Source organism: Carassius carassius, chromosome 29, assembly GCF_963082965.1.
Source record: "Carassius carassius chromosome 29, fCarCar2.1, whole genome shotgun sequence".
Lineage (NCBI taxonomy): Eukaryota > Metazoa > Chordata > Actinopteri > Cypriniformes > Cyprinidae > Carassius > Carassius carassius.
In genome coordinates, this window is record NC_081783.1 from 14,629,525 (window position 1) to 14,647,558 (window position 18,034).

Consider the following 18,034-nt stretch of genomic DNA (forward strand, 5'->3'; position numbering starts at 1 on the left):
ATCTTTTGGGAATTGAAATAAAGCTTAAATAAAATAACAAATATTAGACAAAAAAAAAAAAAAAGCATAAATAAATGTTGCCTTTGCCACAAACTGAAATGAAGTTTAAGTAACAAAATTACTAAAACTAAAGCTATACAAAATTAAACTTATTTTATATATAAATACTATCAATAATTATGTGTGGGAAGCATGCATTTAATGCTTTAAAATCCTCCCTGCATAGGTAGCATACTAGATAAAAAAAAATCTACTTTGAACTTTGAAAAGCCAGAAACCACCTTTCTCATATACAAACAAACTCACACCTGGAGCGGGACAAGGATAGCAAACAAACCCCTGACCCCGAAATCTAGTTATGAGCCCCATCAATCAGCTCTGATGCTTCCATGAATCTGACAAGCATCAATACAGCTCAAGTTGCTGTACTGCCCAAGGCAAGCACTGGGATGGCTTTACAGTCTGACTCATAGCTTCATAACACTCTTTATAATGATGTTGATAGGCTTTGTGCTGCTTTAAGAGTGTGTCTCCTGATAGTGTCATTTAGTTTTGAAATTAAGATTTTAAATGGCAGTAGAAAATAACGGCTGCTCCTACGAGCCTTTCAGAAGAAATGCCAACCATACACGACAGTTCATTATGACAGCTTCATTTCAACTAAAAACTATTCAACTTAACATCTAATTTGAATATAATTATCTCCTCAGTCAAGACTCAGTGTCATTCAGTCATAAATAGGATATCTGTAAAAAAATCCTCAAATATAATTTCTCAGTTTTTATACAGTATAAAAGGAATAACAGAGCCAGGTGCCAAACATTTCTGGTGGTCTAATTACGGTAAAGTCTCTTCATTTGCTTTTCAGTGGAGCTGTACCCTGACCTTTTGGGTTAGCCGAGGCCACCCGCTCATAAATCAGACAGCGACCAGCCTTTAAATGAGAGGGATCAGAAAAATGTCAAAATGAGGTTGCAAAAAAGAAAAATTTCAACACACTATCTATCTACTAACTTAACTAAATTTTCCAGTAGCATCTAAAAAAATAATTTTGTTTATTAAATACAGAAATATAAAAAATGAAAAGCCCTCAATAAAGCAGAAAAATACTGCAGATAACGATTTTTTTTAGTCCTGCAGTCATCGTCTTACAGCAAACTAATTTAAATACTTCATATAATGACATGCTTGTAGCCTTGTAATTTTAAAGTAGCTTCCCCAGTAAAATTGCATTAAATCTTGATTGACTTGATTTCCTTCCCATGATCACGTCAATGACATCTAAAATGGTTTTTCCAGGTATTTTAATTACATTCATGCATAGAGATGCATACAAGTGGAAAACAATCAAGCTGCGGCAAAAATAAAGGAGTACATGGGTTGGGGTATCTCAGATGATTATGCAATTAAAGATCCGGGGAATTATAACCAGCTTGCACACAAGACAAACATGCCTCTCGCCTCGCAAACGGCAATTTTGCATTTCAGCGCTGTGCTCTCATTTAAAGCTAATTTACCAGATTAGTGAGTAATGTCTCTTATTCATTGTGTTACTCTCAGCTCATATAGTGGATAACAGCAGTATAGCGCTGGTGCACCTTTAGCGATCATCATTTAATGGCAGATTCATTCTGCATGGCACACTTTCTGCTTTAGGGAATACTTCCATAGAACAGTGTCAAGTTACTTCTTAAATTTCACACATCAGCTTTGCCTCTAACTTGACAAGGGGCTTAGTCAACCACGGACACAAGAATCATCTCAAAATGGCTTTTACTTTCAATAAGGTTGTTACAATCTTGATTTGCAATCTGTTGATTTAATTCATATCATGATAGATTGGAACAGATTAATTTTGTTTGCAGTAAGATTAGTCTTGAAACAGTCATTCCTTTAGTAGAAAGCTCAAGTTCAAATTAGGTTGATAACATTTAAAGAAGAAGAAAGAAAACATACAATTCCTAATTACAACCAACCATTAACACAATATGCACCTTTAACAGACTTTTAAATTCATATATGAATCCTATGCACTCTAATGAAGCCTTATCATACTCAAAGTAAAAATGTCCCAAACATGTAAACATTACAACACACAAGAGGCATTTATCTGACTATAAGTTAATTTAGTTTTAAACAGTCATCCTACCAGCAGCGTCTCGGGTTGATTAATCACTGATGCGCATCCAATTCCTGTTGTAGCTACTCATTTACTCACACCTCATAACTTTTCCATTCACAAAGTTTTCCTCAAAATAAGAAAAGCTGGATAAACTGCAGGACAAGCGCTCTCACTCCTTTTTTCCTGCTCGTGTTTGGTGCTTAATAGGCTCTAATTACAAGCGCACCTGATAGAGATTCATCATGAGTTGAGGTCGGTTTTTTTCCGACAAATCATGTCATCTGGATGAAGACCATAGACTGTATAAAAACATGGACGTAGTGTCCGTGACGTCACCCGTAGACTCCTGAAGAGAGTTTTTGAAGCCTAAAAGAGTGCAGAGCGAGCCGTCGCCATCTTGGCAGCGCGTCACCGCACGACTCTCCCGGACAATCGAAAATGGGCAAAAGGGTGGGAGCTGGTTGCTGAAGCCACGCCCACCTAGTGGCAATTCACATGTCACTCAAGTGGCCACGCCCTTAATTATGCAGAACTTTAATTCTTATAAAAAAAGTTATAAAAAAAAAATCACCACCCTCACAGTTGTCATGAAGGGCAAAATTAGCTATAGCCTACTGTGAGGAATACAGAAATACTAACTGGAAAACCTAGAATGAATTGTGTGAAACCAAGAAGACTGTTAGACTGTAAATTTCCTCTGCCGCATCGAGGGAAATCTATTTATTCCTTTCCTTATAACCTCATACCTGTCAACCAATCATTTTTTGAGTGTTGTCAGATCATGCCACATTGTCTGGAAATGCCAGTAATGGGGAATAAAACAGCATGACTATCAAATGCAATTTCTCGTGAAGTAACTGCACAGCTAATACACAAAGGCAGCACTTTACTCTTGATATTTTTCTCACATCCTTATATTTCAATTTTTGTCTTTATTTACATATTCATTTCTTATTTCTAGTTACAGAGCTTCTGTTTCTTTTTCATGCAAGAAAAGTGGAGATTGTTAACACTCTAAGGTGCTATAAAAATGTAAAGTGTCATAAAAGTATAAAAATTGATAATAATAAGAAAATGTTTCTTATACACCAACTCAGTAGCACTAAAAGTGCAGTAATAGATGCTGAAAATTCTGCCTCGCCATCACAATAATAAATAATTTTTTTTATAATATTCATATATAACAGACTTCTTTTAAATTGTAATAATATTATGATTTTACTGTTGTTTTTGATCAAATATATTTAAACTTTATTTCAAAAACATTTAAACAAAATCTTTAATGATATTTATATTTTATGCAAATCTTCTGAAGACGTGTGATAACTGTTTATGTTAAAATATCCAATGAACATTTTTCATTGAACACTAACACAAATGGTGCTGTCTCATGTCACTTTTGGACCTTCTAATATGGGTGAACTGTTCTTAAGTACGTATAAACTTTCTCTTCATCTTTTTACCCTGTTGTCCTTGGCAAAAAAAAAAAAAACAAAGACATTTTTTTTTATGAAATGACCATTAATGATTGTAATAAATATAGCATGAATTGAAGAACAGCTTCTTATCAAATCAGGCCATGTGTATGTGGAAGTAATACTCTGACTCCATCTCTGGCATTCAGTAATATCCTGCCTAGCCATTCAATTACAATATTTTGTGTCTTAATAGATTTGGAATTTGCTCCAGGGCAAGTAACTGCATTTTACAATTCCCTGTAGGATTAAAAGGCAAATGGATTTTTCAGAACAAGGAATGCAAGATGAGTATTTGTTTATGAGTATGTCAGTAAGAGAAACAGAAATAGAGAACGAGTATATTAAATGGTGTAAAAAAAGCCTAAACAAATATTGTGCACTGATAATATCACAATACTGCGAATGATGTAAAAATATTATGGAAGGTGTTGTCCAGACATTTAATCCTGAGTCAATGTTTGTGATTAATGACAGTACAGTAAGTGGAGGTTTTGTCCCCTCTTTTACAGCATGTGCAGCAGATGAGACTCTCCCTCAGAGCTCGATAGTCTCTTACAGCACCAGCGTGGAATTAAACCTGAAGTGTGCAACTGCAGTTTTGATTTAGTTCACACTCTTTTCCATTACAGAGCGGTGATGCTTCTACAGTAGGAGGGCTAAATCAAAACTGGTATGAGAAAGCCTATGGTCACTTAGCAACACAATACACCTGTTAGTCCTCTTTCAGTGTTAAATAGAGTTCTGTTCACAACCAGTTCGGTAACAAATGAGTGATAACTGCATTCTTTAAATAAAGTGACTGTGCTAAACATTCAGGACTCTCTCTCTCTCTATATATATACTACCAATCAAAGGTTTGAGGTCAGTAAGATTTTTAAAGCAATTACTATATTTATTCAGCAAGGATGTATTAAACTGATCAATAGTGAAAGCAAATACATTTATAGTGCCACAAAAGATTGCCATTTTAAATATTAAATCTTAACTACTTTTCAGAAGAAGTGTAATGCTCTAGCTAAAAGCTGCAATCCAATTAATTTCATTCAATTTCAAATCATTCAAATTTGGCTTCCTTATATCTGCACCCTGTTTGCAACCTTAATTTACATTAAATTAATATTCAGCAACTGAACTACAATGTAAAAAAACAACAGCAACAACAACAACAAAAAAACATTATTAACTGTTTTTGAACATTGACTATGTGAACACAGCTAAAGAGAAAGCAGATAAAAATCTAGATTTTTTTTAAATGTAAGGATAGATTACATTATATACAATAAACATAACACAATATATAAGCTCATCTAGAAGCAACAACATAACCTTTTCAACAAGCAGCGATGCTGTCAAAGGTCTTCAATCTTAATTACCAACTGATCTTCCATCAAAAGGTGTGCTCTGCTCTTCACCCCCATCCACTAGTACATTTATGAGCCTGTAAGACCTCTGTGATAGCTGCAGAATCTTTTAAAAGTGTTGCGCATTGAAGTCAGATGGAATAAAACCTTTACTGTGACCCAATCAATGTGAGAAACAGGCAGTAATAGAAGCTGAAGAAAGGCTGACTTCACACCACCTGTGAAAAACGCCATCTTCATGGCACCCGTCAGTAGGGATGCTGGAGGCCCACTCATATTAGCATGCCATCACATTACGCGCACTTCTAATTGGGCTAATTGTGGCTCGTATACAATAGGGACTTTGCAGAAAAATGTGGGATCAACACCTGGTTAAATTTGATAAACGAAAGTGCATTTCACACCACATTACAGTGCTGTGAATTAGTTTTTTCATTCTCTCTCTAAGTTTCCACCTTTATTTTTTCTTTACTTCCCATATGGCATTCTTTAAAAGTCTGTATTGCCTTTCACTGAAGTCAATTTTGTTTCAAGTGAGGCCCTGTTTCTTATCACACAATTCTCCACTGCCAATGATACTGAGCAGCTCCAGTATTTCTCTGTGTGTGAGTGCGTGTGTGTGCATTTGTCTGTTTAGCAGACAGAGCAGGTGGATTGACGTTCTCTCCGGAGGCATATCAGCCTTGACAGATGAAAGGAATGGCATTGTGGGCTGGCCAGGCATTAAGTAATTGCCTTCTGACTCCACTGGGGGATGTAAATAGTTTGGAGCACAAAGCATACAGATATGCCAATTGAACAAACCAATCATGACAAAGTACCAGATGCACCAATCACAAGTAGGAGCATAAGTAAACAGGGTCAAAAGCAGAAAAATGACTTAAAGTCTGAAAGACCCATTGTTTTCTTTCAAAAGTCTCCCAAACAATACATAGAAATTTCACAAACAAGTTACTTTACAAAAATTTCCATTTTAGACATACATCATTAGAAAGACCCAGTTTTGTGAAATGCTAGTTTTGTGAATTGTGAAAATCTTGATTAAAAAAAAATAAAAATAAAAATTGGCTTGCACTGAGCAGATTCGTGCAATTCCTGAACAAATCATTTAGTCTAGATTTGTGAAATGGTTGAGCAGATTAATAAAAAAAATGGCATGGACGCATGGCAGGACAAGCTTGCAATCACCATAAGTACTCAAATTTGGAAAACTGTCAAGTTTAAATTGATGCTAAAATATATGCAAGACATTACCAGTCCAAATTTTCGTCATACCCCCAGAGCCTTTGAGATTCACATATGGCGGGAACCGAGCCAGATGAAAAACATGAGTATACATTAATTGCCACTGCACGGCTATGAATAAACGAGCCACGTATTTAGCCTTAAAACGTGTGAACTACTCAAACTCTTGAGGAGAAATGAAAATGCTCTCTAGAGCCAAAGACAAGGGCCGGAATCTGAGTAAACACATTAAGCATGTCTCAAAAACTCTTACAGGCCATGTGCTAATTGCTGCAATATGGAAACAAGAGGGCATGAAGAACCCAGACAGATCTTTCAATAACGTACTTAGATGTAGTGAAATTAGTAAGTTTTAAGGCTGTATAATTTATCTACACATTGCATAAGATACCTGCTTTAAATTCTCCTGCCCTCCATCTTACTCTGGAGAAACTAGAGACTCTTCACACCAAAACTGGACTGTTTCATGCTTTCACGGCCTGTCAACCTTCATCAGGACTGAGATCTATACCCTTGTGACTGATGTACTCCCAGACCTGGAGAGTTTGAACAACACAAGTCAGCGCTGACAAGCTCTGTTCACCCACACATCAGTAAACCCCATCAGGCCAGATTCAACCTTCCTTATCATACCAAAGCATACTAACTCCATCAGAGCGAAAAAAACTATAGTGTACTTGCCTCCAAAACCAGAACACCCAGATCAAGATTATGCAAGAGTGACTGAGTTATTAATGTGAATTAAAATGATAAATTATTCATTCAACAAACTATTGTTGAAACCACAACCGATAATTCAGGTTATTTACAGATTATCAGCTGTAAATCTCTCATTACAATTTCTTGCAACACAGACAAAGTCAGATCAAATGTCTCAATGAATGATGAAGGAATATAGCTCCTCGATTTATGCTCGATTTCTGACTTGGAAGTCGGCAGCAGGTTACTGAATTATTGACTCCTTTTTGTAATACATTATTGATGGGCTGTATAATTGGCCACAGTTTTTGACTGTAAAATACATTATTATTGCAATTAATCATTTTTGGCTGCATGGAAAGTGTTTGTCTATGAATTGCAATGTATAACAAAATGCATAATATCATGAACAAGATTAATGAGTCAATGCATGAATCAAACTCGCTCAGAATACCGGTAATCTCTGTTATAGTTCATTTGCATTATTTTGTATTATATCGCTGTATGTGGGCTGAGACAAATTATACAGAATGGTGAAACTGCTCACAGTGACATTAACCTCTCCATCTTGTCTACACTTGACTATAGTATGTCACAGAAGACAGATCACTGCCTATACCCCAATCAAAAGTTTCCACATTGCATCAATGCTCATTTGCATAACAGTAAACTTTTTGTCACGGTTGGTAAACCGTGATCTCAGGGTTTTGCACTTTGTGGGTGAAGTCTGTATGTTACGCATCAGCACTGATTAGTTTGTGGGCGTCTCCGTTAATTGTCATCAGCCACAGCTGTCACTCATTACTCATCCCTATATATTGGCCTGTCTAGCGTCTTGTGTTTGAGAGAGCGTTGTTTCATGTTTGTGACCTTTGCTTTGCTTTCTTGTGTGTTTCTGCGTTGGATGTCTGTGTCTCCCCGGAACCCCGTCCACTCTACGCAACCCACCACCAAGCAACACCACTTACCTTCAGCTCGCTTCCCCGCAGTTCCTGTGTCACCCTTTCCTGCTGCCAACTCACCTCCGCCTTCCGGATTCGTCACTCATCGCCACCTTCCTGGACTGTGCATTCCTCCCAGCTTCATTTGTGTTTCAATATTGTCTTGTATCATTGTCTTCATTAAATTGTATTAACCTCGCACTTGCTTTCTGCCACTCCTTCACCCAGTCGTTACAGAACGCTCTCACCCAAAATGGAAGCATTGAGCACCACTTCACTTTCTGAATTCATTCATCACAGCGTCAACCGTATGGATCAGCAGCAGGAGAGCATCGTGAACACCGGACGCGCGATCCAAGCGCTGGTGACACAGGTGTCCGAGCTCACCCAGCAGATCCATCAACTCACCTCTCCCACTGCGCCCACCGCACCGCCTGCGCCACCCGTCCCCCGGGAGAACTCCCAGGACCACTTCCGGCCAGAGCCGCAACTTCCGGCGCCAGAGAGCTACTCCGGTGAGCCTAACTTTTGCAAGACTTTCCTTAACAAATGTTCCATGCATTTTGCATTGCAGCCTCCGCACCTTCGCGACAGAGGAGTCCAAGGTTGCGTTTGCTCTTACCCTACTCTCTGGCAGGGCGCCTTATGGGGGACGGCGGTGTGGGAGAATCAACATCCATGTTGCGCCTCTTTCCACGCCCTCTCCGAAGAGATGAAACGGGTGTTCGATCGAGCCGCGGCCGGCAGGGAAGCCGCTCACCAGCTCTCGGACCTCCGACAAGGGAAATCATCGGTGGCGGACTATTCCATTTAGTTCCGCACCCTGGCGGCCGGGTGCCAGTGGAACGAGGCGGCGCAGTGGGATCGATTCCTGCATGGGCTGGCTGACCGTGTTCAGAAGGAGATCTACCTCCTCGAGCTGCCCCCAACGCTCAACGGCCTAATCGACCTGGCACTCCAGGTGGACGCTCGGATTAACCGCCTGGGTAGAAAGTCAGTCCTACACGCCATTACGTCTCTCCGGAAAGGGGCCGCTCGAGTCGAGAGAACATGGTCGGTCCCGTCTACGATCACGAACCCATGCAGGTGGGTAGAGCTCAGCTTTCCCGGAGGGAGAGAGAGCGGCGGAGGTCCCAATGAACCACTCAATGGTCAGGAACTGCCACACATCACCCACTACACTGAACCCATAACTCTGCTCACCTCAGGCAACCACAGTGAAACCATATCCTTTTACCTCATGGACTCCCCTGTAGCTCCCATTGTTTTTGGTCACCCCTGGTTAATCAAACACAATCCACGAGTGGATTGGGGTTCCAACACAGTCACCTTGTGGAGTGAAAGTTGTCATGAGTCTTGTCTGGTTTCTGCTTGTCCTGTTGTGCCTGTTTCTGTCTTTCAGAAGGAGACCATGGTGTTATCAAACGTGCCCGCAGAGTACTTGGACCTGAAGGAGGTGTTCAGTAAGTCCCGTGCTGCTTCTCTTCCTCCGCATTGTCCCTATGACTGTGCGATAGATTTAGTTCCAGGTAAGTCTCCGCCTAAAGGCAAGCTTTACTCTCTTTCTATTCCGGAGAGGGAGGCCATGGAGAAATACATTTCTGATTCCTTGGCATCGAGGTTCATCCGCCCTTCCTCTTCTCCAGCGGGGGCGGGATTCTTTTTTGTGGGTAAGAAGGATGGTTCTCTGCGACCTTGTATTGACTACAGAGAGCTGAACAACATCACGATAAAGAACACCTATCCATTACCGTTGATGTCTTCATCTTTCGAGAGGTTACAGGTAGCATCCGTATTCACAATATTGGATTCACGTAACGCTTATCATTTGGTCCGCATCAGGAAGGGGGATGAATGGAAAACCGCCTTTAACACCCCTAGAGGGCACTTTGAATATTTGGTGATGCCGTTCGGGCTCTCCAACTCGCCTGGGGTTTTCCAAGCACTCGTTAATGACGTGTTGAGAGACATGGTAGATCAGTTTATATGTGTTTACCTAGATGACATACTGATTTTTTTTCATCTCTCCAGGAACATGTGCAACACGTCAGACGAGTGCTCCAGAGATTACTCGAGAATGGGCTTTTTGTCAAGGTGGAGAAATGCGTATTCCATGCACAATCTGTTCCCTTCCTAGGGTATATCGTCTCGTCCGAGGGAATACGTATGGATCCTGACAAAGTTAAGGCTGTGATAGATTGGCCATCTCCAGATTCCCGTAAGGCCCTACAGCGGTTTCTGGGGTTCGCCAATTTTTATTGACGTTTTATTCATAATTTCAGCCAACTAGTCTCACCTCTGACGGCCTTGACCTCCCCCAGTACTCCGTTCAGGTGGTCGGATGCAGCCAAAACTGGATTTACCAACCTCAAGAGCCGCTTCGTTTCGGCTCCCATCCTGGTAGCCCCTGATCCCACACGGCAGTTCGTGGTGGAGGTCGACGCATCAGAGGTGGGGGTAGGAGCAGTTCTTTCCCAACGTGCTGCCTCGGACGATAAGATGCATCCATGTGCATTTTTCTCACATCGTTTATCTCCTGCTGAACGCAATTATGACATTGGTAACAGAGAATTGTTGGCTGTCAAATTAGCTTTAGAGGAGTGCCGTCACTGGTTGGAGGGGTCAGGGGTACCTTTCATTGTTTGGACCGATCACAAGAATTTAGAGTACATTAGAACTGCCAAAAGACTCAATTCCAGGCAGGCTTGGTGGGCATTTTTTTTCGGTCATTTTGATTTTTCGGTCGTACCCGCCCGGGTTCCAAAAATGTCAAACCCGATTCTTTGTCACGTCTTTTTGATCCTTCCACCCGCCTGGTGACTCCCGAGTGTATTTTACCTGAGAAATTAGTCGTCTCAGCACTTGTATGGGAGGTCGAATCGAAGGTCAAGACGGCCTTAGAAGGGGTAACACCTCCGCCCGGCTGCCCACCGAATCATTTATTTGTGCCGGAGGAGTTACGGTCCGAAGTTATTCAGTGGGGTCACTGCTCTAACGTTGCTTGTCATCCAGGGATAAGCCGAACCAAGGGTTTAGTTAAACAACGATTCTGGTGGCCACTTATGGCTCGTGACATCCACGATTTTGTTTTGGCTTACTCAGTTTGCGCCAGTGGTAAGTCGTCTAACCGGCCTCCAGATGGGCTTCTTCAACCGCTGTCTGTCCCTTCGAGACCCTAGTCACATATTGGGCTAGATTTTGTTACCGCCCTCCCGCCCTCTAATGGCATGAAGGTCGTTTTGACCGTAGTGGACCGGTTCTCGAAGGCGGCACATTTCATTCCCTTGCCCAAATTACCTACAGCAAAGGAGACAGCGGTCACTGTCCTAGATCACGTCTTTTGCTTACATGGCCTCCCGGTAGATGTGGTTTCTGACAGGGGATCCTAATTCATATCCAAATTTTGGAAAGAATTTTGTAAGTTGTTTGGAGCGACGGTTAGCCTGTCTTCGGGTTATCATCCCCAGAGTAACGGGCAGTCTGAGCGAGCCAACCAAGATTTAGAGAGAACGTTGCGATGTTTAGTCTCCACGAATTCTTCTTCCTGGAGCCAACAACTCTCTATTGTGGAGTACGCTCACAATTCGTTACCAGTGTCAGCCACGGGCCTCTCTCCATTTCAGTGCAGCTTAGGTTACCAGCCACCAGTTTTTCCTAGTCTGGAACCTGAAGTTGCGGTCCCCTCCGCTCACGCATTTGTCCAGAGGTGCCACCGCACCTGGACCAGAGCCTGCGAGACTCTGCTCCGGATGAGGGAGCGCACTAAGGCCAAGGCCGATGGCCACCAGTCAAAGCCTCCCGTTTACGTTGTGGGTCAAAAAGTGTGGCTTTCTACTAACAATATTCCTCTCCGTTCCGTTTCTAACAAATTAGCCCCCAATTTTATTGGCCCGTTTACTGTCACCAAGATCATTAGTCCGGTGACAGTCCACCTCAAATTACCTCCAGCGTACAGGAGAATACATCCCGCCTTCCATGTGTCCAAAATTAAATCCATGTTTTATTCAAGTATTAATCCGCCTACCCCGGTTCCCCCGCCGCCGCGTCTCGTAGATGGGGAACCGACTTATTCGGTGAATCGTATTCTGGACTCGAGACGGAGGGGACGAGGTTTCCAGTACTTGGTGGACTGGGAAGGTTACGGTCTGGAGGAGAGGAGTTGGGTACCTACTAGGGACATACTGGATCACTCCCTTATTGATGATTACAATCAGCAGGTAGGCCCTTCTGGGAACTCCAGGAGGCGTTCTTAGAGTGGGGGTACTGTCACGGTTGGTAAACCGTGATCTCAGGGTTTTGCACTTTGCGGGTGAAGTCTGTGTGTTACGCGTCAGCACTGATTAGTTTGTGGGCGTCTCCCTTAATTGTCATCAGCAACAGCTGTCACTCATTACTTATCCCTATATATTGGCCTGTCTAGCGTCTTGTGTTTGTGAGAGCGTTGTTTCATGTTTGTGACCTATGCTTTGCTTTCTTGTGTGTATCTGCGTTGGATGTCCGTGTCTCCCCGGAACCCCGTCCACTCTACGCAACCCACCACTAAGGGTGTATTAACCTCGAACTTGCTTCCTGCCACTCCTTCACCCAGTCGTTACAATTTTCTCAGCTCAACAGTTTTTGGAGCTTCGATGCTGCAAATCATTGTCAATGTAAACGCACTGTGTAGTGTAGAAGTGGACTGAGAAAACTTCCCGACAAGCACCCATGCCATGGAAAAACAAGTCAGAATCAGGTGAATCTGACAAGCTTATATCTGTGTGTAAATTGCACACTGAAGGTCGAACCAACTAAACAAATACACATATTTACACACTCCGTGGAATGTATCTAAAGCAGCAGCTCACAGCATGAACCCTGGTGCTGTTGGTACAACAAACATGCACTGTTTATAAAGTAGTATTCTTCAAACTTTTAAAGAAAACATTTGTTCAAAGTATCAGTAGCTGAATAGAGATGGTGTGAAGGTGCTCTCTGAAGGTGTCTGACAAAATGTCTTGTTATCTTTTTATCTTTAAGTTTAAAAGAAAAGTAAAAGTAGCATACATTTTTTTTTCTTTGCCTGTAGGGCTGTTCCCATCTCACCCCAACTCCCGCTGAGATCGGTGAAAGGGCACAGGGGCAGACTGAGGCTGCCATTTTCATCCCAAAAACTTCTACTTCCTGTCTGAAAAGCTGCTTTATGCTCAAAAACCCAGTGTGTAACAGTGGGATTCTTGCAAAGAGGCTTCTATAGCAGGTGCGTTATTGTCTCTTTTTTATCCCTTCTAGAACCACACGTTAAAAGTGTGAGTCCTTGCTGAATGTCAGTGCAAATTGAGTCATACGGAAATGTCAGAGGAAAATGAGACTAAAAAGGAAAATGAGATGGAGCAGACATGTTGAACGTTAGTGAAAATGGTTGGAACACACTGCTATCTTCCTCATTTAGCCTGCAAGCTTTACTTTAACTCCGAATCTTTCAATATGTGTCATTTCTTGTGACATAAGGGATGTCTTAGCCTTCCAAAGGGAGTCTGTATTTTATTACCAAGAACTCTTTTACCAAGAAGGCTTTTATCTGTATTGGGAACGCTAATTTATTCATTCCATGAAATGTTTCTACAAAGAACCTAGAAATAGAATATCGGAGCAAAAGCCTTAAATAAGAAAAGAAGGCCTTGGTTATTGATATGTTCAATTATTTATTTATTAAATGTGTATCTAATATAAATTATACAGTGTTTATATTATATTATATTATATTATATTATTATAGTGTTTGGGGTCAGTAATCAGATATGATGCATTATGATGCATAAAGTTACAGGACAGACTTTTAAATCATCATAAAATGCTTCTATTGCAAATACATGTTGTTCGAATAATTCTAAAAAAAAAAAAAAAAAAAAAAACCGCTAAAACAAAATCTCACTTTCTACAAAAAATTAACCAGCAAGATCGTTTTCAACATGCATAATAAAAAAAATTCAAATTAGCATATTACAATGATTTCTGAAGGATCATGTGACACTAAGGAATGAAGTAAATTACATTAAAATATATCAACATAGTTATTAAACAGTTATTTGAAATCATAATACTGTTTCACAATATTACTGTATTAACTGTATTTTTGATTTAATGAATGCAGCTTTCGGGAGCATAAAATCAAAATAAAAAATAAAGCTAACCAGTGGACTTTCTCAGCTCAGTGAGGTCAGCCTTGTCCACCTCTTCAACATAAAACTTTTATTGGCATGATTCCTATAGGCAATCCATTGAGTCTGGGCATTCATCTACTTTAGCAATATAACTTAGTTTCCAGGCTGACACAAATTCTCTGTAACAAATGTTAGTTGCATCTTGAGTCATGCAGTTAATTAGTGTGCCTCAGTTTCTCTTCAGCAAATCCGTTAATGAGTGCACGAAAGAGAAAATTCGTACTCAGGCCATCACTGTTCAGTGGCTTAATGAAAAATACAGTATGAGTGTAGACTTCAATTAGAGCTTAATTACACTGAAAAAAAATATTATGTTGACTTTACTTAATTTTATTATGTCAAGGGGTTGCACGAAATAAATTTTTCTAAATCCAGATATATTTTTTAGGTTGAGTGTACTTATATTTTATAAATTGGTTGTACTTATATTTTATAAGTTGATTTTATTAAGAAAAATAAAAAATACAAAAACATGCTGCAATGCAATGAGTTTTGTACTACAATAATACCCAGCATGCATTGCAGCATCTTTTTTCGTCACCATTGTTGAGGTTCATATTCTGATTATTCATGTCTGTGTGTGACTAATTGCTGTCATAGAAGAAAGATGTATAAGATGTATAATAATATTTTCATGCTGAATTTAATTAATTCACAATAGCTCGGATTTAAATGCATGTATTTTGTATAAAACCAATTAATATTTATTAATTAAAATCAAAAACTAAATTTAAAAGGATTAAACTAGCAAAATTGAATTATGCTTAATTTAATTGGGGCCATAATCATTTTTTTTCAGTATAGGATCCATTCACCTTTACGGTGACAGCGAGATCTGACTTTCTAACAGTGGGTTGTCAGAGTCTCAGTCCATTTCAGAGGCCACTGACCCTGTAGAATAGACTTATGGAGAAATGTAACTTCATTACATGACATGCCAATAGTCTGAACTTGCCATGAAGAGCATGGATGGGGTCCAAGAACCAGTTCTGGATAAGATATAGCATTTTTTTACTGGAACCTGAATTTCATGATCTTGTTCTGTTCACAGTTATTAAAAGCCTGCATTCTATGCTAACCAGCCAAATCTGGTCCACTATGCCACTACTGACTAATTAAATATAATTAGAGAAAAAGACAGGGTGCTACAAAACAGTACAAACACAAAAAACAGAGTATTCCTCGGTTGTTGCATGCAATAACAAATATACATTATGAACAGTGCAGTTTGAATTGTGAAAAAATAAAGGAATAGTTCATCCAAAAATGTAAAATTGAAAAATTTGCTTCATGAGACCCCAATATCATCAGGAGATGCAGGTATTTATTTTACGTTTCATATACCTACTTTTTTGACTCTCAAAGTAATGGAGCCCATTGATTTGCATTTTATGAATCACCAAAGATCATAAAATCAGCTAAAAGTCACCTTAGTGTTCTACTAAAGAAAACAGTCACCTATATCTTAGATGACCTGAGGGTAAATTAACAGCAAAATTTCATATTTGGGTGAACCATAAATCAGTGGCTCTCAACTTACTCATTGAACTGCAAGTCATTACTTTCATCATGTCAAATCATAAGCAAAACTACAATCATTAACTTCCCCAAAGGTCCCATTCCTAATGAAAAAGAAAAAGGGCTTCCACTGAGATTGAATAAATATCCAAATGACAATAAATGAAATGCGCAATGAAATAAAAAAATGCTTACGCCTGTAACCGAGACTGAAATTGTGCTCACAGATTCTTCATTACAATGCTGCAATTATCCAATGTGCTATTAACAAACAACACTGAAAATACTGTACATGTCACAGTTACTAAAAGCACATCCAGCCCTGATAGAGCTAATTATACAGCAGACAATTTCTCCCAGCTTTTTTCACTTCCATGTCTTAAAGGGGTCATATGACGTTGCTAAAAAGGACATTATTTTGTGTGATGATTTGGTGTAATCAAATGTGTTTATGAGGTTTAAGGTTTCAAAAAAACATTATTTTCCACATAATGTACATTAATGTTTCTCCTCTATGCCCCACTCTCTGAAACGCATAGATTTTTACAAAGCTCATTGCTCTTAAAAAGCGAGGTGTGTGCTGATAGGCCTGCAATCTAGTGTGTTGTGATTGGCGGAATGCCAAGTGTGTGATGGATATGTTACACACCTCACCATACTTTGATGTCATGTGTCCTGGTGCGACAAGACAAAAACAATAAAACCCATTACAAATGAGGCATTTGTTGTGTGCAGTGGGGACATAATTACTGATTATAATGACTTATACTATATTTTTACACGTTGCTTTTCATATCGGGCTGCATAGACATAAAACCATGTCTGCATTTGTGATCAGAGAAACAAAAAACAAGAAGCGCCACTCTACACTGCTCACATTTGAATTATCAGTGGCAAATCCACAAAGTTTGCAACTTTACAGATCTTCTTTATGCACAAAGAGCTTGTAACACTCCAAAGACAAAGGAAAAATTTTAATTGCATCATATGACCCCTTTTAGAATCACTTCATCAAAACCAAACACTCACCAAAAGCAACGTAGAACTCCTCTCTGGTTAGGTGTTCATCATCGTTGACATCGTTATATTTGAACAGATCGAATAGAGTGCACTCTGATGCCGTCCTGCTGAGACCTTCCTGCTTGATAACCTGCACGACAACAAGATAAAAGATCATTAAATTCAAAGCAGAACCTACTGTATGATGCTGTAACAAAGCAAATGCATTTTGTGCACTGAATACAGCTCACGGTAATACTATTAAAAGTGTTTAAGGGCATGTTTGTTTACACAATTTTGGTGCTGTCTCGGGTGTCCACATGACGTCACATCTGTAAAATCTCCATCCTGAAGAAAAAGCACTGCTCTAGTGTACCATTATGAATAATTAAAGATGTGATTCCTATCTGCATCAGACATCATGAATTCTGTCAGCTGGCAAACATCCAGAACTGAGCAAGATTTTATAACAGCCTTATGTTGGAAAAAATTAGGGATCACTGTAAAACATTCTATAATACATTCATCCATGCCAGAAGTATCTGATGGTAATTACAGTTAAGATTTTGAAAATGCCTTTAGCATATGCATATAAACAACCATACTTAACTTTGCTGATTGGTGTCCAACGGATTCAAAACATTTGTGAAAATGATTTTGACTCCACATAATATAGACATGATCTTATGACCATCTCCTGAAAGCTTTTTCATAGCCACTGCTAAGATCTGACCCAAACTTATCTTTATTATTACTAAAACCAGACCTGTGTGTTCAGATTCAATCCTGTCCTTTTATTATCTGTTGCAGATTCTAATCCTTTTATAGAGACTTGAAACCAGCTCAGAAACTGACTGGCAACCCTCACTTTGACCTGTTTGCTATGCAGATTTGATTGACCATTTATTTCGAAGACATATCAAACAAGCAAGCAAGCAGACTTTCAAATGCTGAAATTTGTCAGTGTCCTACTCTGATCTGCATGCTACAGGGGGTGTCAAAAAAGTTTTCCATAATGAATGACTCTACACAACTGATCCACCGTGCTAAATGAAAACCTCAGAACAGCTTTAGGCATGTGCTTAATTCTTACACTTCTAACACAAAATTGGCTTGGAAAAGTGAAGTTTGAGCATCATTTTGTTTGCAGTTGATAATGCAGTGATGCACACATTTTAAGCATCCAAATGTGCACTAGCAAAAATTTTTTTTAAATACATTTACTTCATACTAAGTATAGTTCAAAAGACTGATATAAAAAACATAATCATTATTTTTATTGGGTGTACTGCTTGTGCACAATGGACATTTCTTAAAAATGTCTTAATAATGAATTTGTTCCTTACAAACATGCAGCTTTTCACTTCACAAGATGTTAATTGATAGATTGGAGTTGTGAAGATTACTTGTGGATTATTGTGATGTTTTTATTAGCTGTTTGGACTCTCATTCTGATGACAGTGTTGGTGGA

General features: G+C 39.5%; 1 protein-coding gene across 2 annotated transcripts in view; it reads right to left on the bottom strand.

Annotated features, from left to right (window-relative positions):
- The window catches only part of fstl5 (follistatin-like 5), a 130,301-nt gene that overhangs the window by 44,274 nt on the left and 67,993 nt on the right, over positions 1-18,034 (bottom strand). For both annotated transcript variants that reach the window (XM_059515998.1, XM_059515997.1), the window contains exon 6: positions 16,594-16,714. In XM_059515998.1, the coding sequence (XP_059371981.1) occupies positions 16,594-16,714 (121 nt within the window). The remainder of the gene's footprint in view (positions 1-16,593; positions 16,715-18,034) is intronic.